Raw genomic sequence first — 14,748 nt, forward strand, 5'->3', positions numbered from 1 at the left:
TAACTAATACACCACTTGCCTTTTAGGAGTATGTGTAACAATAATTCAATACAACTCATAACAATAGTAGAGCTTTTGGATTTCAATTCCGGCTGACAAGTTTGGAAGCGAGGGTTAAGAAATCAATAGCTCAAACTATTTTATATACTTTTTAGAAATTGATTTTTATCCCCTGACGCAAAAAGAGGGGTATTAGAATTTCAACCGCTAATATGGGTTTGTGTGTCTGTCTGTGGTCGCTATATGCACCTAAACAGGTGAAGTGATTTCAGCCAATGATTCTTAGATGTATTTCGTTGTTATGCGTGCAAAGCCAGGGTTACTAGCATATAACTTAGACGAATTTGTCATTATACAAATAATAGGATAATGGCAGTGTAGTAATTTGCCAAGTTGGACAATTTGCGGAAACGCAGAAGTCTGCACATTTGTGGACATCGTTACTAATTACAGTTTGCTGCTACCAGTACCTAGCGATAAAACGCGAGCTGGCTTATAGCCAGAACTTCAGAGCATAATGCTCTTTCAATGTTCAAAGGGTTAAAAGTATACGGAATACTTCAGACTACTTTAACCGAAGCGTGATCTTAGCTAGGACTAAAAACAATGCGCTTCTTTGTTTTTAGTCCTAGTTTTTTGTATATAATACACAAAAGTAAGCATAATTTATCCCAAGGATGTTGTATCGATGAATCTCGTAAATTGAATTATATCTTTGCATCTTTATGGAGCTGTGGAAAATACCATATAGGATACTTTTTGTAGGCAATGTATTACTTACGTTTGTATAAAAAGTGAAACTTGAACCATCTGTAACTTCAAGCAATTCGACAGCCAAAGGGAAAGGATTTCTTTTTCTTAAAAAAGTCATTTTGGAATATTGTCGTCATAAATCTTGTAACTCATGTGTTAACGTAAAATATTCAGAATTGCTTGAGCTTGGTAAAATTTACCTACTGGTTTCTAATAAGAAAATTTTTCTCTTCAGTATTTTACGTTTAATATTCGTTTTTCCAATGAGTAAAATTGAGGTGCTTTTCTATAACTCGTATATCAAACGTAATACAAAAATGCTATTATGCTATATATGTCATATTTATGTCTAAAAGTTTGTCTCAAATGGAAAAAATATGGGAATATAGAAGAAATTTGAGCTGATGTGTTCGCATTTTCAATTATTTCGACGTCTTGAAGGGATCAACATATCACGAATTCTCGGAAGTAGACACCATGATTAATAACGTAGGTAACAAAGTAAAAGAGTAGCATAAATTATTATTATTGTTATGAAATCACAAACTTCTTGACCACAAAAACATCTAGGCTATTCTGTAACTATATTTTTATAACTCGCAAGTGCGAGTTCGAATTCACCTCTAATTCTCTCTGTTTAACACTATACTATGGAATGAGAAAGATAGTGGTTAATTCGAAACTCGCACTTGCGAGTTATACGAAACATCGTTAGAGAATAGCCGTGCTGTATGTCAGTAGTATGATAATTATTCAGCTGAAAAGCGTACTTCCTATTTGTAAAAATGACATTTTGGCCATTCAAATTTTGCCTTCACAAATATTATGTATTTACAAAAGAGAGAATTAGGTAAATTCAATTTGTAAACCAAAATTTTTTCCGCTGGAGACCGGCGGGTTCGGGCGCTTAATTTGTATTATTCATTCAATTGTGTTCCCCGGAATCTGTTTGAGTGGGAAATGAAATTTTGCTTTCTTTTTCTGCAAACTCAGTGTAGTTTTGCGGTGTGCACAAAGGAATTATAAGCTTACCGTCATTACGCAGAGCGGGGTTACGTAGAGGAGGCCGAAGTTAACCATGTCGAATATTTCTGAGTTGTATTTCATTCGGTGTTGAATGCATATTGTCTCCACGTGGCCATCACCGAATTCGTTTGTGATAGTCTCTACCCATATGAACTTGGGAGCGCTGTAGGCGGCACTTGTTATCCACACACCGAGTATCACCAACTGTAAAAAGAACATTATTGTTATCTCTTATCGCGATATTATTATTAGGGTCCCGTGCCTCAAAAGGAAAACCGGAACCGGAAAAAAAAGGCTTTTTACTCAAAAATTTACTCCACCTACGTATATAGGTAAGGTACCTACTAAATTTTATATTTTACTAAATATTATTTAAAGTATTTATTTGATCTACGGAATTCTAAATCTTTTAAAGATATTACAAGATTTGCATGACTAATGATCGTAAAACTTATAGGTAAGTATATAAATTATACTATATATAATTGATTGGAATAGGCAGGGAGAGTGACTTGAGTGGAAAAGGGGAGTGTTTGTTAACAGTCAAAGGATCCTTTAACCCTACACACATCGTTCACAAGTGCGTGACTCTACTCAAGGTCATTATCTGCCACTTAGGGTTTATTGGTAATATTCTTAGTGGGAATTGTTAGACCTGACAGACTTTCATTCAATAAATGTGTTTTGCAGACAACCGTTCTGATGTGAAACCGGTTATACTATTACATAACATACATAAGATATGTATAATACTCCCAACCGAATTGTTATTTTTTTCGGCCACGGCGGTCAATCTCATATTGAGATTAACCAACGCAAGAGATATTAGTACATGTGTGTGGGCAAGCACAGGTAAACTCTTTTTTCCCTCACTCTCAAAGTCCGATGGGACGGCAGACCGAGACGACCGCTGAAAGATCATGCGCTGGACCGATGGCTTTACGTGCTCTCCGAGGTATGGGAGTGTACTAACAATGTCAACTTCCCAACTCCAGACCGCTATTAAGATTTGTTTTCTTGTAAGGAAAATCCCAATAACGTACTTTTTTACGTTAAACATACACACAAGATACCGTTACATTAGATGTATAACCTATAAAACCTAGTCAAATAATGAAATATAATTCAATTTTATCTAAAAACTTCTTATCGGCAATGCTTTTCATTATTTGCGACATCTGCTCTGCGAAATTAAATAAAATTGATCAATAAAAAGTCAAAAAGCATTTAATATCGCGAGCGCCGATTGTTGGCAATTGAACAAAATAATTCAATAATTTCCAGTGCCACTACAAAGGCTCTATAGAAGCTCTATGTTTAAACCTAACACATAGTACTCTATTCAACTCCAATGTATTAATATTAAACTGTGGTAAAGTATAATAAAGATATCCTTTTGAATCAAACGATCAGTTAAAATTAATTATTATAGTGCAACTTAAGTGCTTAATATGCTGTGATTATATACCTACCTAAACATAACATAAAATTGAAAATTAAAAAAATCCCCGAAGGTCGTGAAGTTATTAATTACACTCTTGATCAAGTCATCCATATTTTCTTTCATTTGAGACCCAATTTGACATTCCGTTCAGAAACTATGGTGCCCCAGACAGACCCGTCAAACTTATAACACCCACCTCTTTGCGTAGGGGGTTAAAAATATTGAGAAAAAGAGGGAGAAGTTCTCAAAAGTAATTATTTAAATTACTTTAATTCCTACGTCGATCAAGTAAAACCTAGAACTATATTATGTCATTATACATGGTGTCCCCTAATTAATGGATAATATGAAAATGGTAGATACACCACCTATTTATCTAAAACTAATTTGAATAGTTTTCCAAAAATCCCTAGTGTGACTGAGCAACTGAGCCGTGATAGCCCAGTGAGCCGTGATAGCCCAGTGGATATGACCTCTGCCTCCGATTCCGGAGGGTGTGGGTTCGAATCCGGTCCAGGGCATGCACCTCCAACTGTTCAGTTGTGTGCATTTTAAGAAATTAAATATCATGTGTCTCAATCGGTGAAGGAAAACTTCGTGAGGAAACCTGCATACCAGAGAATTATCTTAATTCTTAAGCGTGTGTGAAGTCTGCCAATCCGCATTGGGCCAGCGTGGTGGACTATTGGCCTAACCCCTCTCATTCTGAGAGGAGACTCGGGCTCAGCAGTGAGCCGAATATGGGTTGATGACGACGAAAGTTGTAAAATGTACCTACTGGTGTCAGTACATTTAACAACTAAGGCCTCAAGTTTGCATTTTTTAAGTTTTTACCATTCTATCTTATAATCTGGAAAAACCCTGGCTTGTTAATTGTAACGACCGTTTAAAATAAAAACCTTATTAATAAAACTCGGTAATCTTAATTATTCGTACTTAAGCGAATAAAGAACCGCGGCGTTCTAGATTTATATACTGGTAATGTCTCACACAAAGTCAACCGAAGCTATAATAGTCCACTAATAGTCAGGAATATTTATTTACTACTAGCTGCCGCAGCGCGGTTTCACCCGCGTGGTTCCCGTTCCCGTAAGAATACGGGGATAATATATAGCCTATAGCCTTCCTCGATAAATGGGCTATCTTACACTGAAAGAATTTTTCAAATCGGACTTGTAGTTCCTGAGATTAGCGCGTTTAATCAATCAATACTTCAAACATAATCAAATCAATCTTCAGCTTCATAATATTAAGTATAGATTTAGCACACAAAAAAAAACGAAGAAAATATAGTACAAGCACATGAATGTGCAAAGGCGTTTTTATTGCTTTTAGCAATTTCTGCCATAAGTACAAATAAATGTATTAAAATGGGTCAATTACTAAAAAATATATCGTTCTAAATTCCTTTATTTCAAGAAGGCTTAGTTTTCAAGCCCTTCTGAAACGTTAGGTCTGTCCATTGTAGTGACACCACTGCCCGTTCGGAAGGCAGAACTAATTAGTACAGGTTAGGTAGGTTGCGTACCAATAAGGTTGCCATCTCTAAAATCCAAGAAGTAGGACAAGAAACATTAAATACCCCGGATTTTGGGGCTTGGAATCCTGACGTATCAACAGATTATTAAACTTGTCATCAACCCATATTCGGCTCACTGCTGAGCTCGAGTCTCCTCTCAGAATAAGAGGGGTTAGGCCAATAGTCCACCACGCTGGCCCAATGCGGATTGGCAGACTTCACACACGCAGAGAATTAAGATAATTCTCTGGTATGCAGGTTTCCTCACGATGTTTTCCTTCACCGATTGAGACACGTGATATTTAATTTCTTAAAACGCACACAACTGAAAAGTTGGAGGTGCATGCCCCGGTCCGGATTCGAACCCACACCCTCCGGCATCGGAGGCAGAGGTCATATCCACTGGGTTATCACAGCTCAAACTAAATTAAAATTTAAACTAAATTAAATATTAAACTTACTGTAATGAAAATAAGACCGAAGCAATGATTTTATAAAATTAAATACTAGCGGACGCCCGTGACTTCGTCTGCGTGAAATTTAGTTTTTCACAAATCCCTAAAGAACCATGGATTTTTCCGCAATTTCATTTAGTTGCATAGATAAAAAAGTGTGAATGTAACTGGGACTTGTACATAGTAGACAATTTGTTACTTGAGCATAATAATTTTGTCCTAATTATTGTCTACTATAATAAGACATTAATTGTAGATGATAATGTGTTCTACATTTTTATCAAATAAACTTTAACGTTAAACTCATAGATTAGGAGAAAAACGCTATCTAAAAACTTTTTGAGTTTCTGAGCTTCCCTAAGGGAGAGGGGGGGAGGGGGTCAATGTACTCAAGTTAAGCTTGTTGGGTTGCTCCCTACCGATGGTTAAAAAACCTCGAGTATGTAATTCTTTTAGTCATATTTCCTAAATTTCCTGTACTACGAGTTGAGTGTTCAGAAAATGTTAAAACTATACATATATCCATTGATAAATTGTGTATATGTGCGCCCAGTGAAATAACTAATGCGGTGATTTCCCACGTAACGTATCTAATAGTTTAAAATTGTTGATCCGGATTACAAATTAAACTCAGCTCAGAAACTAACCAGTTGTCCTGTAAACTAAGACAAATTCGAAAAAACTCAGACGGATGGCAACCCTACGTACAAACCATGCCAAAGCTTTGCGGTCGCACGTATTTCGGAAAAAGACTGTTAGTAGCCGAAATTCTAGCCAACATGCTTAATTTCTGTAAACAAGCTACATTGTAGGTATATACAGCGCCGGCCCGAAGCAAATTTTAAAATGGAGTGAGATCTAATTATGGCGCCTCTCCTGTTTGCTCCTAATAATATGTCGATATGAGACCTATACCAAATTATAAGCGTAAAGGAAAAGTGGAACACGATGATCTCAATCATACTCTGGGGTGACCAATTAAAAAACAGTCGCAGTACCGTCTAGGGTTGACTAGGATTATCATTTAGGCGCTCTCTAGGATTTGGCGCCTGGAGCGACTGCTCCGTTTGCTATATGGACGGGCCGGCCCTGGGTATATAGTATATAGTAGGTAGTCAGACCTAGATGAAGATGTTTGAATTCGTGGAAATAAAATTGCTACAGACTACAGCTAAAAAGTTCAGTTTTGAAATAAAGCCTTCATTCATCCTTCAACTTCGCAAACTTTATCATAGTTGTAATAGTTGATTGTAGTTTGCAAACTAATAACTGGAAAGGAATTTTCAAACGCTAACGACGAGTAATAACAATATCAGCCTATTATATTCAAACGATCTATTATGATACTTTTTGATAAAATAAGTTTGTAATATTTTATTAATGCCTTGAATATACAAGCCTCTGTGTATTTTTAGATACTAAATTTATTTGACCTTTGAACACTTAATTCGTAAAGAAAAAGTAAATTACAAAATTAAGTGAAACTATCTATATCATCATCATCATCATCATCATCATCATATTAGCCGATGGACGTCCACTGCAGGACATAGGCCTTTTGTAGGGACTTCCAAACATCACGATACTGAGCCACCTGCATCCAGCGAATCCCTGTGACTCGCTTGATGTCGTCAGTCCACCTGGTGGGGGATCGGCCAACATTGCGCTTACTAGTGCGGAATCGTTATTCCAGCACTTTGGGACCCCAACGTCCATCGGCTCTTCGAACTAAGGAGGGTGTAAGAGGGAGGCTAGTACTATCTATATATATGTATATATAATTATTACACACTACTTTAAGCAGTCTCAGAAGTGGTTGACAATCGATAAGAAAATCATTATTGAACAAGAGTTATGATTCACAATATTTGCCAGGACAACTTAATTAACAAATCATACTGTAACCAAAATAAGACCTTAGAATGGCAGAGAATGACCTTGAGTGGAGTCACGCACTTGTGAACGTTGTGTGTAGGGTTAAAGACGTCTTTGATAGTTAACTACTCTTTACGAAACAAGTCGCGCTACCCAGCGTCGGCACGAGCCAACACGAGGTAGAGCGACGTCATATCCTTCCCAGACTACTATTTCCAACAATACATATTATTTATTTTATTTGACCGAGGTCCAATGTTTGGTCCCCGGCTGGACCGATTAAGGTTTTCTTAATTGGTTTAACTGGCTGGTAGGAGGCTTCGGCCGTGGTTAGTTACTACCCTACCGGCAAAAACGCCAAGAAATGTAACGTCCCAGTACGATGTAAAAACCGAAAGGAGTGTGAATTACGAGTAGATTGCACAATCACTCATCATCAGATGAGATTGTAGTCAAGAGCTAACTTGTAAAGATTAAAAATAAATAATAAATATAAAATTTAAGTAAAAAATTTACACAGTAAGTTGCCTACATAAAAATAAAATGTAAATTAACAATCTACTTTGTATGCATTGCGGTACACGGAATATTATTCCTACTTTAGCTGTCAGCCAACTTCTATTGTATTATTACAAACTTTGTGAAGTAAAGAGTTTGTATAAATTAGTTTTCATCAGTGTGTTAAAGCCAATAATAATGAAATAGTGGAATTTATATACCCAACTTAATTAAATACATCCTTTATAAGTTACGTATGTGTAAGTTTTATGCTTAGATTATGTTGGACTTTTGTGATCTTATCTATACTCGTAATTTAACTGAAACTATTTGGACAAAAAATATTTTTAACCTAAGTTAAACATGGATTTTTTTCCCTACAAACTAACTTAATTTTTCGAAAGGCCCGACTTCGCGGCGTTATCTAATCTTTTGGCATCCGAGCTACGAACATAACCCTTTGTGTACTTGTATATATGTATTATATGGTAGTGGCTAAGCATTAATTTTCTGCAAGTAAATATTTAATGTAAAATGACGCTTAGTTCACACACAGCGAGACATGCACACACACTTCTTCATTAAGTAAATAAGTAGGTACAACATATCTACCTTAATCATCATCATCATCATTATCAATCTATATTCAGCTCACTGCTGAGCTCGAGTCTCTTCTCAGAATGAGAAGAGTTAGGTCAATAGTCCATCACGCTGGCCCAATGCGGATTGGCAGTCTTCACACACGTAGAGAATTAAGAAAATTCTATGGTATGCAGGTTTCTACACGATGTTTTCCTTCACCGTTTGAGACACGTAATATTTAATTTCTTAAAATGCACACAATTGCAAAGTTGGAGGCCGGATTTGAACCCACACCCTCCGGAATCGGGGACAGAGGTCATATCCACTGGGCTATCACGGCTTAGTCTACCTTATTGTCAATCATAAATTACAAAAATTATAATTTTACAAAACAAAACACCGACCAAGTTACACACTGAACCACATACATTATGTAAGTTGCAAATTGGAACTATCTACGACCTTTATATAAGATCAACGAGATGTAGCTGGTATTTTTATTTCCACGAAAACGACATCTCTGTTACATAAATCTATGCTAAAGAAAATAAAAATAAATTCTTACCCTCAACCTCGTCGAAGTTAGAATCTGTTTGCAGGTGATAGGGTGAATAATGGCAAAGTATCTCTCAGTGCATATCACAACCAATATGAAAATCGAAGCTGTATAACTCAAGGAATGCACAAACTGGTACATCTTGCAGAGGAAGTCTCCGAACACCCAACTGAAAGTAGACAAACAATCAGAATCCACACAAAATAATCTTTATATACTCTATTAAAATTATATAAATTTTATTAAAAAAAAACTATGGAATATATATAGATCTTATTCGCATGCATATTGTAATATATGACCACATGAAAACCTTCTTAATTTTTCATAAAGCATGGTTTTGGTCAAGCGCAAGCCTACTTTGTTTATAGAAATGGTTAGGTTAAAATCTTCAAAATCAAAATTAATAAATTGAAATTTTGGTACCTTATTATTATTTTTTCTTTTGGTATAAAGTACAATTGATATTCACAGATAAATGAATCTATTCTGTGTTGTTGTTATAATATCTATTGTACGACATTTAAAAAATAGAGTATCAAACGGTGCATAGCTTGGTAGTAAAAGCTTGTTATATCTACTGTGGTAAAAGTCTTCTCAACGACAGTCGTAATTGCAAAATTCAAAACGCATTTTACTAACCAGTAACAATCCTGTTCACATTAATCTACTTCTACTTTTATAATATTATCTGTCTATTTTAACGGCTAACTATACACAGGGGTTTTCTTGCTTTATTCATATCGCATTATACTCGTACATAAAGTGCGTGGGAGTTTGTAAAGATTTGTGTCGTATGATGGATGTTGCTACTCAATCACGCTTGAACGGCTGAATGGGTTTGAATGAAATTTGGGATAGATAGGTCGTTTCCTGAAGCTCGAAGGGTTTTATGACAACAAATTATTTTTTTCTACGCAGATAGTGTATTTTTGACTAATAAAAATAGAAAATAAACTAGGTCTAGGTCTATTTACTAATAAAATGTGCCAATTAGAATATTGTAATTGTTGTACGTTATTATTTAATTGGTATAAATTTAAATTGACAAAAAAAAGTCAATTTCAGTTGCTACTCATCTAAAAACAAGAAATTCAACCACTAAATACATAAGTTTTTTAAATTCCACTTTAAGTAACCCTCATTTTAACAAAAAAAAAGAGTAAATGTTTTTTTTCGAAATCGGTACATTTTTGCCCTGTGCAATTTGATAGTTAATGATCCCAACTTTCACCCCTTAAAGGGATCGCTTTATATTTCCAGTGACCCTGTAGAAAAAATAAAACTCGGAATTTAGTAAGCGGCACTTAGCCGTGTTTTAAAAGTGAAGGAAGGCGCAAATAACGTGGGGAATATTTAATAGAAACTACGAAAGACGTGACCCGACCGCCCACTTGGATAAGTATTTTCAATGAAAATAAATGTCTTCCGAAGAAATACCGAGATTTGTATGAGAAAACGAAACTCTTGAAGATAGAAGCATTCAACATCTTTTACCCGGATATTATTAGGTAAGTATATACCTTAATAAACTTTCTAGATTGTTGCGCCAAGCCCAGCGGGCTTATTCACTATCTTTGACATATGCTACTTGACATATACGTAATTGAGATTCTATGTAAAAATGTCATCCGGTGCTTTCTGGTGTATACACAGTAGGTAGATGATATTTTGTCAATTGATTTGATGTATATTTTAATAGGTTGATAATAAAGACCAAAATAGTGAATAGGTCATCAGTCAATTCAACATTCGGTATCTCATGTTGTAAGCGTTGTTGAGTGTTTTATTAATTTTAACCCACTACGTATAAAATATCATTTGTAAGTCTTATCTGTCTGAGTTTTTGTGTATCTATGTGTTTCAGTGTCTGTCTGTCTTTGATCGATTATGATGCGGTATTTTTTAAAAGCTGAAATCATCATTCTGATCCCTAGCTGAATGTATGTTATAGATCCAAGCTATTCGAAAATATCGGATTTTTCTGTTATGATGGAAATAATTTCTGATATAAAATCGTTATAGATACTATATATAATCTCTAGCTAAATTCATAAGTGTCGAGGTAGGTTCAAAAGGAGAATGCCAGATCCTGACCCAGTCCTAACTCGGAATTTTGCGGAAAATGTAGATGTACTAAATATATTAAATTTTTAAATAATTGTTTTTTAAAAAACCATTTTTACTGTTAAACTCCGGAATAAAAATCTGCCCCGGAAAAAAAAGTAATTATATCCATTACGTTATTTCCTCGTAGCTGACATTGTTTACTTATTTTTTAAAACCTTATTTCGACCTTGGGTTCGAGCCCTTTAGAGCGTTTTTAGTGCATTCTAATTATTTTATGTTCAAAATGGCTAGAATCCAGAGCTGCGAAGTCAGATCAAAATGTAAAAATAAACTGTCATAACACTGTCAAACTATCAAAACTCGTAATAATTTGAAAATAATACCTCGGAGTAATTTGAAAATAATAAAATCACGTTTTTTTAAATGTATTGCATGTGCTAAGTGCTTCTGTATTTACAAAAAACCAATCACGACGCTTTATCGTTATCTATTTCATAATAAACTGCACATATACTTAACCTTAAAATCAAACTTCAACTTGGATTTATTTTTATACCCCTAGTTATAAAGGGTTAAAAGGTAATATTTGTTTAATAGTACAAAAAATCCAATAATATGATATATAATATATTGTCGCAAATTATTTTTTTTAGTGGGTCAAACTTCTATACATTGTCTGGCATTGTCCTTTAATTAATTACTAGCTGTTCTGCTTTAAATTGTATCACGCACACCGTAAACTTTTGAGTATTTACCTACTTTTTCTAAATTCATAACTTTTTCTAATATAAATTTCGTCCTTCATTGTTACTTTGGAGTTGAAACAATAAGTTTTTATTTTATGTAGTCAAATTGTTCACACGAGGTACGAAACTAAAAGTGGAAATGTGCCAAATAATAATTAGTGATACCAACATGGGTGATAGTTACCTACGAGCTTAATGTTTTGCGGTTGATAGCACGTTTGTCCTAATTAAAACTTCTGTTTTATACCAATTTCCACGGATTTTGACTAACACAACGACATCGTGTCGCAGGGATATATTATAGTAGCTGACGCCGCGGGGTTTTACGCGCGTGGTTCCCGTTCCCGTAGGAAAACGGGGTATCTTAGTAACTACTGGTCCGATTTGAAAAATTCTTTCATTGTTTTTGTTATGAACATATTAAAATAAACATCAAATCAATTGACAAGATGTCAATTATGTGTAATATCCACCAGTAAGCACCCGATAACTATTTTTAAATAGAATCTCAATTCGTTGATGTCAACTAGCATACGTCAAAGATAGTGAATTAGCCTAATATCGATTTTGACTGTAATCGGTGCCGTAAAAACAAAAACAGAACTAGAAAAAGCAATTTGTAACATTGGTACTGTTATTTTGTCTGTATGACTTTCAGTGCTGGAGGCACGCGCCAAACAACAGTTTTGGTTTAAACTTTTGTTGGTGTAATTTTCGTTTCAAATTCGGAAAAAATTCAACGTTCACAACACAAAGCTCTTGCGAGCGTAAAGCGTCGTTTGTCAAGTTCCTCTGTATATTGCGTGTTCTGGAGCATCGTTTAAACGTCGTCGTAAAATACTTTTGTCGCGCTTTGGTTGGAGTTCTAAACTACTCACTGGTAAACATTCCAATTAGGTACTATTTCTGGTAGCAGCTATCGCTATTACGTAAGAGTATACTAAATACTCTCATTTGTAGAAATCCATTTGTCCAGTTGTTCTCATTTGTAGAAATGAGAGTAACTGGACAAATCGTTAATTATAGGAACATAATATATAAATATTATAGGTGCATTCTCTATTCCCTCACTCTTGTACTTTGAAGTGACGGCAAACGGATGCTATGACGGGAGAAAAAGAAGCAGATTTACGTGCTCTCCGAAGCACGGACGTGCTACGGATAATTTCTTAGAAGAAATCTCTATCATCTCTTATTAATGGACTCACACGGCACTTGAACCTTGTATCTTTATTCATATGTAGTCAAACTAGCAGTCCACTGCATCAACAAAGCGGTTAAACGGATAATTTACGTATAACGTCATTATGTAATCAATACGAACTGTTAATCAACCGCCTCAAATGACTGTATAAATTAAGTGGTTTAACATATTAACATGTTTCCTCAGAACGTACGTATAATGAAAACTCACACAGATTGGATGAAAAGGGAGCTTACGGACGGATTTACGTATGTGTGTTGACGTCTCGTCGCGTCCGTGTCGTTTTTCTTTGACTTTAATATCTCATTCTTATAGAGCATCGCTTCCGTTCGCGTGAGCATTCAATACTGCGTAGATAAATTGGAACCGTAATACCTTAACAATGTGGAAGACAGATTAAATCCATACTCATCCGTACTGGTACGTTACGCTTCATTTCATTAACGTATACATTATGTCTGGTATTTTGTAACGGAGCATTTTTATGAGGCTTACTAGACTGATCTGGCAGAAATATCTTTACTGTGGCAAAAGCGTCTAACAAAGTACCAGGATAACAGAGAGTATTAGAGCGTTGATTTATAAATTTACTATAACGTTATTTTAGTTAAATACGTTAGACACACACAATCTCAAAGTAGCAGACTAACAGAAAATATAGGAGGTTGTTTTATACACTCACTGCAGTGTAATATGTATACCTATTGTATAAGTAAGAAAGAAAATTATTTTTTAAATTTAAATAAAAAAGTATAAATTATTACTTTAGCAAACTGGAGCTTATAGGAATTTACTTTTTAGTGTAGGTACGCCCCAAAGAACCAGGCAGGTTAGAAGAAACTTTTAGAAGGTTGATTACTCACTCTTACATTGATGTCTCGCACTTGTCACGTTTTTTTTTTAATTTTTATCAAAATAAACTGTTTTCTCTCGAAGTTTTACTGTTTTTTTTTGTCTATGTAAAAGACATTGAAGAAAAAATTCAATATAAAAGACATTGAAGAAAAAATTTACGAAGTTTTTTTTGTTATCATCTACACGAGACTTTTTTTATACTAGCGGACGCCCGCTACTTCGTCCGCGTGGAATTCAGGTATTTTCACAAATACCGCGGGAACATGGATTTTACCGGGATGAAAAGTAGCCTACTTGTTAATCCAGAGTAAAATCTATTCCATTCCAAATTTCAACTAAATCGCTACTGCAGCCGCAGCGTAAAGGAGAAACAAACATATAATACACACACGCACAAACTTTCGCCTATATAATACATATTAACTGTGTGATGTGATAAAATTTCTATATGACGCTTATACATATATAGAAAAAGAAGAAATTCGTTCGAACGTGGGTTTGACCCACAGAACATGAAAAACGCTAAAGCTAATGCTTTTGGCCGCACATTTTTTCATATTTCAAGTAGGTAGACCTTTTATTCGTTTACTAACCTATGGGCTTCATAAGAAATCTCCGAATCATAAGTACTACATTGTTTATTTTATTACGGACACATTCTATTATAATGTGTCAAACAGGAAAGTAGCCTTCCTTCGGCCACTTGAACTGTACAGGCAAAGTGAAAGCAAATATATTCATTGAAACGTTTTTATTATTATCTTCATAGAAAATATTTTTTCATGTTTATTGAACTACAGTACGAGTATCTGACAGGGCAGAGACCTTTTGTTAAACATTGTCTGTGTTTGAGACCTGTACACATCGATGTAATATCAAAGCCTGTAAAGGTTAAAATTATTGAAATTGAATATTGTTATATATCTATCTATCTATAACTAACGGACGCTCGCAACTTCGTCCACGTGAAATTTAGTTTTTCACAAATCCCTCGGGAACCATGGATGTTTCCGGGATAAAAAGTAGCCTATGTGTTAATCCAGGCTATAATGTATGTAAATACCAAATTTCAGCTAATTCCGTTCAGTAGTCGAAGCGTGAAAAAGTAACAAACATTCATATCATCAAAATCATCAGTTTTCGCAAATCTCGGGATACCATGGAT

The 14,748-nt window shown here is 35.0% G+C and overlaps 1 protein-coding gene across 1 annotated transcript in view; it reads right to left on the minus strand.

Annotated features, from left to right (window-relative positions):
- LOC112043188 (trissin receptor-like) overlaps positions 1 to 14,748 on the minus strand; it is a 112,895-nt gene that overhangs the window by 13,282 nt on the left and 84,865 nt on the right. The window contains exons 4-5 of the mRNA XM_052891231.1: positions 8,718 to 8,877; positions 1,786 to 1,983 (exon numbers count right to left, since the gene is read on the minus strand). Coding sequence (XP_052747191.1) covers positions 1,786 to 1,983; positions 8,718 to 8,877 — 358 coding nt within the window. The remainder of the gene's footprint in view (positions 1 to 1,785; positions 1,984 to 8,717; positions 8,878 to 14,748) is intronic.

Source organism: Bicyclus anynana, chromosome 3 (assembly GCF_947172395.1).
Source record: "Bicyclus anynana chromosome 3, ilBicAnyn1.1, whole genome shotgun sequence".
Taxonomy (NCBI): domain Eukaryota; kingdom Metazoa; phylum Arthropoda; class Insecta; order Lepidoptera; family Nymphalidae; genus Bicyclus; species Bicyclus anynana.